Source organism: Pseudophryne corroboree, chromosome 9, assembly GCF_028390025.1.
Source record: "Pseudophryne corroboree isolate aPseCor3 chromosome 9, aPseCor3.hap2, whole genome shotgun sequence".
In the NCBI taxonomy this organism is placed as follows: Eukaryota; Metazoa; Chordata; class Amphibia; order Anura; family Myobatrachidae; genus Pseudophryne; species Pseudophryne corroboree.
This window is the reverse complement of record NC_086452.1, coordinates 30,818,863-30,832,401: the sequence shown is the minus strand read 5'-3', so window position 1 is coordinate 30,832,401 and position 13,539 is coordinate 30,818,863. Positions and strand designations below refer to the sequence as shown.

At 47.3% G+C, this 13,539-nt stretch overlaps 1 protein-coding gene across 6 annotated transcripts in view; it reads left to right on the top strand.

The window, feature by feature from the left end:
* LRRC7 (leucine rich repeat containing 7) overlaps positions 1-13,539 on the top strand; it is a 630,524-nt gene that overhangs the window by 458,619 nt on the left and 158,366 nt on the right. For all 6 annotated transcript variants that reach the window (XM_063939106.1, XM_063939105.1, XM_063939107.1 and 3 more), the window contains 2 exons: positions 8,804-9,004; positions 9,518-9,640. In XM_063939106.1, the coding sequence (XP_063795176.1) occupies positions 8,804-9,004; positions 9,518-9,640 (324 nt within the window). The remainder of the gene's footprint in view (positions 1-8,803; positions 9,005-9,517; positions 9,641-13,539) is intronic.

Below are 13,539 nucleotides of genomic sequence, written 5' to 3'. Positions count from 1 at the left end.
TTTTACAGGAAGGTCATGGATCTGCTAGTCACAATTGCAGCAACTGTTTATGGCAGTAGGTGGGCATTCTTATTTACATGCAAGGTGGGCGCATGAATGTGCTGTAGTTTGCAGCCACCTGCTAATATTAGGTTTCATTGGGCAGATGAGGACTCACCAGTCGGCGTATAGCGTGTACTTACAGCCGTATTCCTCGGGTACAGATGTATGTGGCGTCTGCTTTTTTCTAAGACATTTAATTGTATTTTTTTCAATTGTCATGAATGAGGATGGAACAAGAAGTGTTTTAGGGGTAAAAAAACAGACACTTTTAAAGTTTAACGAGCTAGTACAGCTGTGCCCACATACACCTACCCTCCAATCACACCAGACATGTTTGGCACGCAATACAGACTTTATAACTAGGGGCCTCATTTAGATCTGATTGCAGCAGCAAATTTGTTAGCTATACACTAAAAAAGGAAAGGCGCCTGTGATAGAACCTGTGTTGAGATGCTATTTGCTGCTCTCAGAATAGGGTATTAGCGTCCCTATATAGAGTAAACAAGCAAAAAAGGAAAGAGAGCGCAAATAGACTTGAATTATTCCATATTTATTATATCTAAAATTGCACATACACCAAAATTAGTTTAAACTATACCAATTGGCAACTGGATTTAAAACAACTTAGTACTTTAAAAATATATTTCATAGCATAGGATCCCTAACACTCGAATATCCTTATGGTTCCACTCAAGTAATACCCTACTGATTACCAGATAATTTTCACAGGTGTCCTTTAGTGAAATCAATGTAGAAAGAGTCCAAGAATGGTGAAAGACCCTTATTTATATTAGAGATGAGCGGGTTCGGTTCCTCGGAATCCGAACCCGCCCGAACTTCATTTTTTTTTACACGGGTCCGAGCGACTCGGATCTTCCCGCCTTGCTCGGTTAACCCGAGCGCGCCCGAACGTCATCATCCCGCTGTCGGATTCTCGCGAGGCTCGGATTCTATCGCGAGACTCGGATTCTATATAAGGAGCCGCGCGTCGCCGCCATTTTCACACATGCATTGAGATTCATAGGGAGAGGACGTGGCTGGCGTCCTCTCCGTTTATAGAGAAGAGAAGAAGAGAGTGAGACTAGAGTAGAGAGAGACACAGTAGTAATTTTGGGGAGCATTAGGAGGAGTACTACTACTTGCTGAAGTGATAGATAGATAGATAGTGTGACTGTATAATGTATATCTGACTTGTGGGGGAGACACTGACAGTGGGGAGCAGTTAGAGTCTGAGAGCAGGACTCAGGAGTACATATAACGTACAGTGCACACTTTTGCTGCCAGAGTGCCACACTGCCATTGTGACCACACTGACCACCAGTATAATATATATTGTGATTGTCTGCTTAGGAGTACTAAGTAGTTGCTGATAGTGTGACCAGTGACCTGACCACCAGTTTAATAATCACCACCAGTTTAATATATATATATATATATATATATAATTGTATATAATATATATATAATATTGTATACCACCTACCCGTTTTTTTTTTTTCTGTCTTCTTCTTTATACATACTACTATAGTAGCTTACTGTAGCAGTCTGCGGTGCTGCTGAGCTGACAGTGTCCAGCAGGTCCGTCATCAGTCATTACATAATAAATATATATACCTGTCCGGCTGCAGTACTAGTGATATTATATATATATATATATATATATTAATTTCATCTCATTATCATCCAGTCTATATTAGCAGCAGACACAGTACGGTAGTCCACGGCTGTAGCTACCTCTGTGTCGGCAGTTGCTGGTCCATCCATAATTGTATACCACCTTCCCGTGTTCTTTTTTTTCTTTCTTCTTGATACATACTACTATAGTAGCTTACTGTAGCAGTCTGCGGTGCTGCTGAGCTGACAGTGTCCAGCAGGTCCGTCATCAGTCATTACATAATAAATATATATACCTGTCCGGCTGCAGTACTAGTGATATTATATATATATATATATATATATATATATATTAATTTCATCTCATTATCATCCAGTCTATATTAGCAGCAGACACAGTACGGTAGTCCACGGCTGTAGCTACCTCTGTGTCGGCAGTCGCTGGTCCATCCATAAGTATACTAGTATCCATCCATCTCCATTGTTTACCTGAGGTGCCTTTTAGTTGTGCCTATTAAAATATGGAGAACAAAAATGTTGAGGTTCCAAAATTAGGGAAAGATCAAGATCCACTTCCACCTCGTGCTGAAGCTGCTGCCACTAGTCATGGCCGAGACGATGAAATGCCAGCAACGTCGTCTGCCAAGGCCGATGCCCAATGTCATAGTACAGAGCATGTAAAATCCAAAACACCAAATATCAGTAAAAAAAGGACTCCAAAATCTAAAATAAAATTGTCGGAGGAGAAGCGTAAACTTGCCAATATGCCATTTACCACACGGAGTGGCAAGGAACGGCTGAGGCCCTGGCCTATGTTCATGGCTAGTGGTTCAGCTTCACATGAGGATGGAAGCACTCAGCCTCTCGCTAGAAAAATTAAAAGACTCAAGCTGGCAAAAGCACCGCAAAGAACTGTGCGTTCTTCGAAATCCCAAATCCACAAGGAGAGTCCAATTGTGTCGTTTGCGATGCCTGACCTTCCCAACACTGGACGTGAAGAGCATGCGCCTTCCACCATTTGCACGCCCCCTGCAAGTGCTGGAAGGAGCACCCGCAGTCCAGTTCCTGATAGTCAGATTGAAGATGTCAGTGTTGAAGTACACCAGGATGAGGAGGATATGGGTGTTGCTGGCGCTGGGGAGGAAATTGACCAGGAGGATTCTGATGGTGAGGTGGTTTGTTTAAGTCAGGCACCCGGGGAGACACCTGTTGTCCGTGGGAGGAATAGGGCCGTTGACATGCCTGGTGAAAATACCAAAAAAATCATCTCTTCGGTGTGGAAGTATTTCACCAGAAATGCGGACAACATTTGTCAAGCCGTGTGTTGCCTTTGTCAAGCTGTAATAAGTAGGGGTAAGGACGTTAACCACCTCGGAACATCCTCCCTTATACGTCACCTGCAGCGCATTCATAATAAGTCAGTGACAAGTTCAAAAACTTTGGGCGACAGCGGAAGCAGTCCACTGACCAGTAAATCCCTTCCTCTTGTAACCAAGCTCACGCAAACCACCCCACCAACTCCCTCAGTGTCAATTTCCTCCTTCCCCAGGAATGCCAATAGTCCTGCAGGCCATGTCACTGGCAATTCTGACGAGTCCTCTCCTGCCTGGGATTCCTCCGATGCATCCTTGCGTGTAACGCCTACTGCTGCTGGCGCTGCTGTTGTTGCTGCTGGGAGTCGATGGTCATCCCAGAGGGGAAGTCGTAAGCCCACTTTTACTACTTCCACCAAGCAATTGACTGTCCAACAGTCCTTTGCGAGGAAGATGAAATATCACAGCAGTCATCCTGTTGCAAAGCGGATAACTGAGGCCTTGACAACTATGTTGGTGTTAGACGTGCGTCCGGTATCCGCCGTTAGTTCACAGGGAACTAGACAATTTGTTGAGGTAGTGTGCCCCCGTTACCAAATACCATCTAGGTTCCACTTCTCTAGGCAGGCGATACCGAGAATGTACACGGACGTCAGAAAAAGACTCACCAGTGTCCTAAAAAATGCAGTTGTACCCAATGTCCACTTAACCACGGACATGTGGACAAGTGGAGCAGGGCAGGGTCAGGACTATATGACTGTGACAGCCCACTGGGTAGATGTATGGACGCCCGCCGCAAGAACAGCAGCTGCGGCACCAGTAGCAGCATCTCGCAAACGCCAACTCTTTCCTAGGCAGGCTACGCTTTGTATCACCGGTTTCCAGAATACGCACACAGCTGAAAACCTCTTACGGCAACTGAGGAAGATCATCGCGGAATGGCTTACCCCAATTGGACTCTCCTGTGGATTTGTGGCATCGGACAACGCCAGCAATATTGTGTGTGCATTAAATATGGGCAAATTCCAGCACGTCCCATGTTTTGCACATACCTTGAATTTGGTGGTGCAGAATTTTTTAAAAAACGACAGGGGCATGCAAGAGATGCTGTCGGTGGCCAGAAGAATTGCGGGACACTTTCGGAGGACAGGCACCACGTACAGAAGACTGGAGCACCACCAAAAACGCCTGAACCTGCCCTGCCATCATCTGAAGCAAGAAGTGGTAACGAGGTGGAATTCAACCCTATATATGCTTCAGAGGTTGGAGGAGCAGCAAAAGGCCATTCAAGCCTATACAATTGAGCACGATATAGGAGGTGGAATGTACCTGTCTCAAGCGCAGTGGAGAATGATTTCAACGTTGTGCAAGGTTCTGCAACCTTTTGAACTTGCCACACGTGAAGTCAGTTCAGACACTGCCAGCCTGAGTCAGGTCATTCCCCTCATCAGGCTTTTGCAGAAGAAGCTGGAGACATTGAAGGAGGAGCTAACACAGAGCGATTCCGCTAGGCATGTGGGACTTGTGGATGGAGCCCTTAATTCGCTTAACAAGGATTCACGGGTGGTCAATCTGTTGAAATCAGAGCACTACATTTTGGCCACCGTGCTCGATCCTAGATTTAAAACCTACCTTGGATCTCTCTTTCCGGCAGACACAAGTCTGCTGGGGTTCAAAGACCTGCTGGTGACAAAATTGTCAAGTCAAGCGGAACGCGACCTGTCAACATCTCCTCCTTCACATTCTCCCGCAACTGGGGGTGCGAGGAAAAGGCTCAGAATTCCGAGCCCACCCGCTGGCGGTGATGCAGGGCAGTCTGGAGCGACTGCTGATGCTGACATCTGGTCCGGACTGAAGGACCTGACAACGATTACGGACATGTCGTCTACTGTCACTGCATATGATTCTCTCCCCATTGAAAGAATGGTGGAGGATTATATGAGTGACCGCATCCAAGTAGGCACGTCAGACAGTCCGTACTTATACTGGCAGGAAAAAGAGGCAATTTGGAGGCCCTTGCACAAACTGGCTTTATTCTACCTAAGTTGCCCTCCCACAAGTGTGTACTCCGAAAGAGTGTTTAGTGCCGCCGCTCACCTTGTCAGCAATCGGCGTACGAGGTTACTTCCAGAAAATGTGGAGAAGATGATGTTCATTAAAATGAATTATAATCAATTCCTCCGTGGAGACATTGACCAGCAGCAATTGCCTCCACAAAGTAGTACACAGGGAGCTGAGATGGTGGATTCCAGTGGGGACGAATTGATAATCTGTGAGGAGCGGGATGTACACGGTGATATATCGGAGGATGATGATGAGGTGGACATCTTGCTTCTGTAGAGCCAGTTTGTGCAAGGAGAGATTAATTGCTTCTTTTTCGGTGGGGGTCCAAACCAACCCGTCATTTCAGTCACAGTCGTGTGGCAGACCCTGTCACTGAAATGATGGGTTGGTTAAAGTGTGCATGTCCTGTTTATACAACATAAGGGTGGGTGGGAGGGCCCAAGGACAATTCCATCTTGCACCTCTTTTTTCTTTCATTTTTATTTGCGTCATGTGCTGTTTGGGGAGTGTTTTTTGGAAGGGCCATCCTGCGTGCCACTGCAGTGCCACTCCTAGAGGGGCCAGGTGTTTGTGTCGGCCACTAGGGTCGCTTATCTTACTCACACAGCTACCTCATTGCGCCTCTTTTTTTCTTCTTTGCGTCATGTGCTGTTTGGGGAGTGTTTTTTGGAAGGGCCATCCTGCGTGACACTGCAGTGCCACTCCTAGATGGGCCAGGTGTTTGTGTCGGCCACTAGGGTTGCTTAGCTTACTCACACAGCTACCTCACTGCGCCTCTTTTTTTCTTCTTTGCGTCATGTGCTGTTTGGGGAGTGTTTTTTGGAAGGGCCATCCTGCGTGACACTGCAGTGCCACTCCTAGATGGGCCAGGTGTTTGTGTCGGCCACTAGGGTCGCTTATCTTACTCACACAGCTACCTCATTGCGCCTCTTTTTTTCTTCTTTGCGTCATGTGCTGTTTGGGGAGTGTTTTTTGGAAGGGCCATCCTGCGTGACACTGCAGTGCCACTCCTAGATGGGCCAGGTGTTTGTGTCGGCCACTAGGGTCGCTTATCTTACTCACACAGCTACCTCATTGCGCCTCTTTTTTTCTTCTTTGCGTCATGTGCTGTTTGGGGAGTGTTTTTTGGAAGGGCCATCCTGCGTGACACTGCAGTGCCACTCCTAGATGGGCCAGGTGTTTGTGTCGGCCACTAGGGTCGCTTATCTTACTCACACAGCTACCTCATTGCGCCTCTTTTTTTCTTCTTTGCGTCATGTGCTGTTTGGGGAGTGTTTTTTGGAAGGGCCATCCTGCGTGACACTGCAGTGCCACTCCTAGATGGGCCAGGTGTTTGTGTCGGCCACTAGGGTCGCTTATCTTACTCACACAGCTATCTCATTGCGCCTCTTTTTTTCTTCTTTGCGTCATGTGCTGTTTGGGGAGTGTTTTTTGGAAGGGCCATCCTGCGTGACACTGCAGTGCCACTCCTAGATGGGCCAAGTGTTTGTGTCGGCCACTAGGGTCGCTTATCTTACTCACACAGCTACCTCATTGCGCCTCTTTTATTCTTCTTTGCGTCATGTGCTGTTTGGGGAGTGTTTTTTGGAAGGGCCATCCTGCGTGACACTGCAGTGCCACTCCTAGATGGGCCAGGTGTTTGTGTCGGCCACTAGGGTCGCTTAGCTTAGTCATCCAGCGACCTCGGTGCAAATTTTAGGACTAAAAATAATATTGTGAGGTGTGAGGTGTTCAGAATAGACTGAAAATGAGTGGAAATTATGGTTTTTGAGGTTAATAATACTTTGGGATCAAAATGACCCCCAAATTCTATGATTTAAGCTGTTTTTTAGTGTTTTTTGAAAAAAACACCCGAATCCAAAACACACCCGAATCCGACAAAAAAAATTCGGTGAGGTTTTGCCAAAACGCGGTCGAACCCAAAACACGGCCGCGGAACCGAACCCAAAACCAAAACACAAAACCCGAAAAATTTCAAGTGCACATCTCTAATTTATATCCACCAGTCACGTCCTGTGTGATAATACATGTATTTATACCGTAATCATGGTTATTGTTTCTTTTAAGAAAGAATTGAAACAGTTAATGTAGCAAATATACTGATGCTTCAGGTAGCTAAAAGTCAGTTTGTAAAGCAGGCTTTATCTCATATTGCAGCCTCTCTAGAGCGTCTCCGTCTGCCGCTCTCTACCTTAATCACTTATTGTGTTCAGAACGGTAGTGATGTCCGACATATCAACTGAAACACAGAATAACAATATAATAAGATAAAATTGGGTCATGCTGATTTATATTCAAATGAGTATACATTTAGAATCCTGTATGCACACGCTTCCCTGAGACCTAATAGAACAGGTGGACTCTCAGGTGTTTGCACTAATTTCATTCTCAGGTCTCTTTAAATAAGGAGACCTGATGGGATAGAATATTCCTTCCCTCTGAAGAAACGACCAGCTTATAACGGTCGAGAAATGCGTCAGAGTGTTTTAGGATCCAAACATTCTTCACGGATTTGGTTGCCACCGATTTCAGCATCAATCACTTTATTGGACAGTCCGGTCCTGGGTCTGGAGCCACCTGCATTGGTCCCTTTGCAAAGCAGGGACCGTGGCTGCCGATCACGTGCCTGGAGCCAGCGGTCCAGTCGGGCACTGAGAGGTGAACACAGGCGCCGCAGCTACAATCATCTTGGACACGCCAGGCGGTGCGCGCAATCCCGGCGCCGTGGACCAAAACTCTCGGGAAGCGGTAAGCCTAACCGCTCTGAACACAATAAGTGATTAAGGTAGAGAGCGGCAGACGGAGACGCTCTAGAGAGGCTGCAATATGAGATAAAGCCTGCTTTACAAACTGACTTTTAGCTACCTGAAGCATCAGTATATTTGCTACATTAACTGTTTCAATTCTTTCTTAAAAGAAACAATAACCATGATTACGGTATAAATACATGTATTATCACACAGGACGTGACTGGTGGATATAAATAAGGGTCTTTCACCATTCTTGGACTCTTTCTACATTGATTTCACTAAAGGACACCTGTGAAAATTATCTGGTAATCAGTAGGGTATTACTTGAGTGGAACCATAAGGATATTCGAGTGTTAGGGATCCTATGCTATGAAATATATTTTTAAAGTACTAAGTTGTTTTAAATCCAGTTGCAAATTTGTTAGCTAATGGGCAAAACCATGTGCACTGAGGGGGGGCAGATGTAAGATGTGCAGAGAGAGTTAGATTTGGGTGGGCTATTTTGTTTCTGTGCAGGGTAAATACTGGCTGCTTTATTTTTACACTGCAATTTAGATTTCAGTTTGAACACACCCCACCCAAATCTAACTCTCTCTGCACATGTTACATCTGCCCCACCTGCACTGCACATGGGTTTGCCCATCTGCTAACAAATGTGCTGCTACGATCAGGTCTGAATTAGGCCCTAAGTCACCCCATGCGTCTCGCTACACAGTTTTGTACTGAATATGCGTAATATTCATATCACGTATTGCATTCAACAACTGCATAACGAAGTAGCCCGGGGAGTGTGGGGTGGGGGGAGGAGGCGGGGGGGGGGGGGGGAGGGTGCAGGGAGGGTAACCGCTACACCTGCTGAAAAACTGTATGAATTTGCGCCTATCTTGGGCCGCCGCTGGGGTGGGATGACTGCATCGGCTTTTGTGTGTTGAATGCTGCGCAGTGACGGAAATCACCATCTGATCGCACTGTGTATAATAAACGCGTTTATTTTACTATCTATCCCTTCTCCCTATCCAGGTGGAAATCAATCTGAAGAGATACCCAACACCGTATCCGGAGGATCTAAAGAACATGGTGAAGTCTGTGCAGAACATGGTTGGGAAGGGGGTTCACAGCTCCTCCCTGGATAATTCCATCCCAACGCCGAGCGCGGAGCAGAATCTCAAGGAAAAATATGAACATAAGTGGCCGATGTCAGCGAAAGACATGAAGTCTGAGGTGATTCCACCTACAGTATGTTTGGTCTTGTACACATGAACCTCACGCTGGGCACAGATTATCTGATCCTGCTTCCCAGCCTGAGTGACAGGATCACTGTCCAATCAGGCAACACCCAGGCATCACAGGGAGTCCTGTCCCAGAGGAAATAATGGGGCCTACAGTATGTTGTAAGCCTTGGAGCGCGATAAAGTGTAGAGAGATAAAGTACCAGCCAATCAGCTCCTAACTGTCATGTTACAGGCTGTGTTTGAGAAGAGACAGGAGCTGGTTGGTTGGTAGTTCATCTCTCTCCACTTTATCTCTCCATGATGCTGCGGCCCAGAAGTGTAGCGCCGGTGATGTCATGTCCCTCCAAATTATAGCAGTATAAAAGAGGATATTCGGGAAAGCCAAAGCCTCAGGCGTTCAGGATAAATGATCCCATATACAGTATACAACAATGCGTCACGCGGTGATTAGACCATTAATCAGTGTCACTGGTTCTCTTGTAACCTGCTGGTTTCTTTTCAGGTATCGAATCGGGAACATAAAGAATTCCAAAAGAGCCAAATGTCAGACTCTGGAAACATCCGAAGCTATTCCCTGGATGTCCCTAAGAGGAAGGAGAAGGATGAGCATTCGGAAAGATCAGAGGTATCATCTGCATATAAGCAGTGTCGAACTGAGGCATGAAGGGCCCACCGGGGGAATGCAGTGGTAGGGGGCCATGTTTAGAGGTGTGTCCAGCCTCCTGAAGGGGTGTGGCCAGCCGCCACATTGGTTTGCCTGTCCATTAGAGAGTGCATGGTCTGGGCCCCTTGATAAATATATATATAGTAAATACTGCTAATGCATGCATGATAATGTACCAGAGTAATACACCATAGTCCTGCGCAGTATAAGGTAACATGTATAATGTACAATTCAAGTGCACAGTCTGGGACCTGATCCATAGTGGAGGGGAAGGGCCTCCCCAGACAGTGGGGCCCACCGGTGGTTTCCCCTGTACCCATGTGGGCCAGTCCAAGCCTGTATATAAACATATTTTATGTAGCACAGATATACAGTAGTGACATTAGGGGCCTGAATCTGAGGTGGGAGTAGAGCAAGTAACTGTGCACCTGGGTAACAGGATCCAGTCTTTAGGTCGACAATGTCTATGTCGACATGAGCTTTTCACATTTTATTTTTTTCATTTTTTGAACTTTTTCATACTTTATGATTATGATCCACGTGGACTACAATTGGGAACGGTAACCTGCGCGAGCGAAGCGAGCCATGCGAGGGGACACGGTGCACTAATTGGGGTTCCCCGTCATTGGGGGTCATTCCGAGTTGTTAGCTCGTTGATGATTTTCGCAACGGAGCGATTAAGGTAAAAATGCGCATGGTACGCAGTGCACATGCGCTAAGTATTTTAGCACAAAACTTAGTAGATTTACTCACGTCCGAATGAAGAATTTTCATCGTTCTGCTGATCGTAGTGTGATTGACAGGAAGTGGGTGTTTCTGGGCGGATACTGACCGTTTTCTGGGAGTGTGCGGAAAAACGCAGGCGTGCCAGGATAAAACGCGGGAGTGTCTGGAGAAACGGGGGAGTGGCTGGCCGAACGCAGGGCGTGTTTGTGACGTCAAACCAGGAAGGAAACGGACCGAGCTGATCGCAGTGTAGGAGTAGGTCTGGAGCTACTCAGAAACTGCTAAGAAATTTCTATTCGCAAATCTGCTAATCTAAGATACACTCCCAGAGGGCGGCGGCCTAGCGTGTGCAATGCTGCTAAAATCTGCTAGCGAGCGAACAACTCGGAATCACCCCCATTGTACGGAGAAAACAACATCAAAAAAAGTGAAAAAAACTCATGTCGAGCTTTTGTCATGTCGACCTAGTACATGTCGACCTAGAGATCCTGTCGACCTAGAAACCATGTCGACCTACTTACTGTCGACCAATAGTGGTCGGTCTGGACACTGTCGACCTAAGTCTAGTTTATCTAACATACCACACCGCTGGGTAACACCATGCTGTGCTGCAGGTGGGGCAGATGTAACATGTGCAGAGTGCAGAGTGATTCGATTTGGGAGGGGGCGTGTCCTAACTCAGATCTAAATTGCAGTGTGAGAATAAAGCTGCCCAGCATCTGTGGGCTACATGCAATAGCAGCCGGTATTTACCCTGCATGCAAAACAATCAGTGTTTTTGCCCCCGTACATTGCAGCTTCATTTGTTCCTGCTATAAAGTTACTTGCTCTGTTTGCTTTGCTCCCAAGTTACAATCAGGCATTAGATGTCATTAGACTGCCTTCTCTAGACCAGTGGTGGCCAACGCGTAGCTCTTGAGCCACATGTGGCTCTTTCTTCTCACTGATGTGGCTTCTGACAGTCTGCACTCTACACACTTTGACACGCGGCCGGCTCCCACCTTGCAGGGCTGCTGGGAGTGGAGGCAGGAGTACCACGCCGGCACTACATCATGACCGTGTTCCCTGTCTTGGACTCCTGCCATTGCCGTGAAGAAGCGGCACCTGTTGTGGTCTCACTGTACGCCGGCTCGCTGTCATGCTACCAGTGACCGGAGAGGGGAGAGATAGAGGGAGAGGATGCTGAAAGACACAGAGTGAAGGGGGGAAGGCTGAGAGGCAGATGGAAGGGGGAAACAGGCAGAGAGGCACAGAGTGAAGGGGGAGCCGGCTGAGAGGCACAGACTGAAGGGGAAGCCAGCTGAGAGGCACAGTGTGAAGGGGGGCAGGCTGAGAGACACACAGTGAAAAGGGAGCATGCTGAGAGTCACAGAATAAATCGGGGGCAAGCTGAGAGGCACAGAGTGAAGGTAAAGCAGACTGAGAGACACACAGTGAAAAGGGAGCATGCTGAGAGACACAGAATAAATCAGGGGCAGGCTGAGAGGCACAGAGTGAAGGTAAAGCAGACTGAGAGACACACAGTGAAAAGGGAGCAGGCTGAGAGTCACAGAATAAATCGGGGGCAGGCTGAGAGGCACAGAGTGAAGGTAAAGCAGGCTGAGAGACACACAGTGAAAAGGGAGCAGGCTGAGAGACACAGAATAAATCAGGGGCAGGCTGAGAGGCACAGAGTGAAGGTAAAGCAGACTGAGAGACACACAGTGAAAAGGGAGCAGGCTGAGAGACACAGAATAAATCAGGGGCAGGCTGAGAGGCACAGAGTGAAGGTAAAGCAGACTGAGAGACACACAGTGAAAAGGGAGCAGGCTGAGAGACACAGAATAAATCAGGGGCAGGCTGAGAGGCACAGAGTGAAGGTAAAGCAGGCTGAGAGACACACAGTGAAAAGGGAGCATGCTGAGAGACACAGAATAAATCAGGGGCAGGCTGAGAGGCACAGAGTGAAGGTAAAGCAGACTGAGAGACACACAGTGAAAAGGGAGCAGGCTGAGAGTCACAGAATAAATCGGGGGCAGGCTGAGAGGCACAGAGTGAAGGTAAAGCAGGCTGAGAGACACACAGTGAAAAGGGAGCAGGCTGAGAGACACAGAATAAATCAGGGGCAGGCTGAGAGGCACAGAGTGAAGGTAAAGCAGACTGAGAGACACACAGTGAAAAGGGAGCAGGCTGAGAGACACAGAATAAATCAGGGGCAGGCTGAGAGGCACAGAGTGAAGGTAAAGCAGGCTGAGAGACACACAGTGAAAAGGGAGCAGGCTGAGAGTCACAGAATAAATCGGGGGCAGGCTGAGAGGAACAGAGTGAAGGTAAAGCAGACTGAGAGACACAGAGTGAAAAGGGAGCAGGCTGAGAGACACAGAATAAATCGGGGGCAGGCTGAGAGGCACTGTGTGAAGGGGGGCAGGCTGAGAGACACACAGTGATAAGGGAGCATGCTGAGAGTCACAGAATAAATCGGGGGCAGGCTGAGGCACAGAGTGAAGGTAAAGCAGACTGAGAGACACAGAGTGAAAAGGGAGCAGGCTGAGAGACACAGAATAAATCGGGGGCAGGCTGAGAGGCACAGAGTGAAGTGGGAGACTGTCAGGCTGTGTTGTTTCAGTGTATTACTGTATATGTGGATCTTTATTGTTTCATTGTTTCTCGCCCCCCAGTGTGACCTTAACTGGGGGTGTGACACTAGGTCATGCTCCTACAAACGTCATACCAAAGGTGGGCGCACAACAATGGGGTGTAGCCTTGTGCCATTTGGGCCACGCCCCACTTTTTGCACGCGCACCTTTGGTGTGTGCATAATACCGGCTCTTTGAGTTGACTACAGATATTTTTGCACTCTTTACCTCTGACTGGTTGGCCACCCCTGCCCTAGACTAAACTAGAATGTGATTGGCTTGAACTGGACCAGTAATACAGATTTGGCAAATATCTGTATGGTTTTGGTAAATATGATTGCTGATTCAGGGTCGCAATTAATCATGGTCAGTTTTGCTCTTTAATAAATAAGTTCGTTTTTGGTTAATTGCAATTATGAAAATCTCGTCCAAACAGTTCAGGGTGATTTAGTAGGTGCAGTGATAGTGTATCTGCTCCAAATCCTTGTAATATCTCTGCAGCCATTAGTACATGCACTG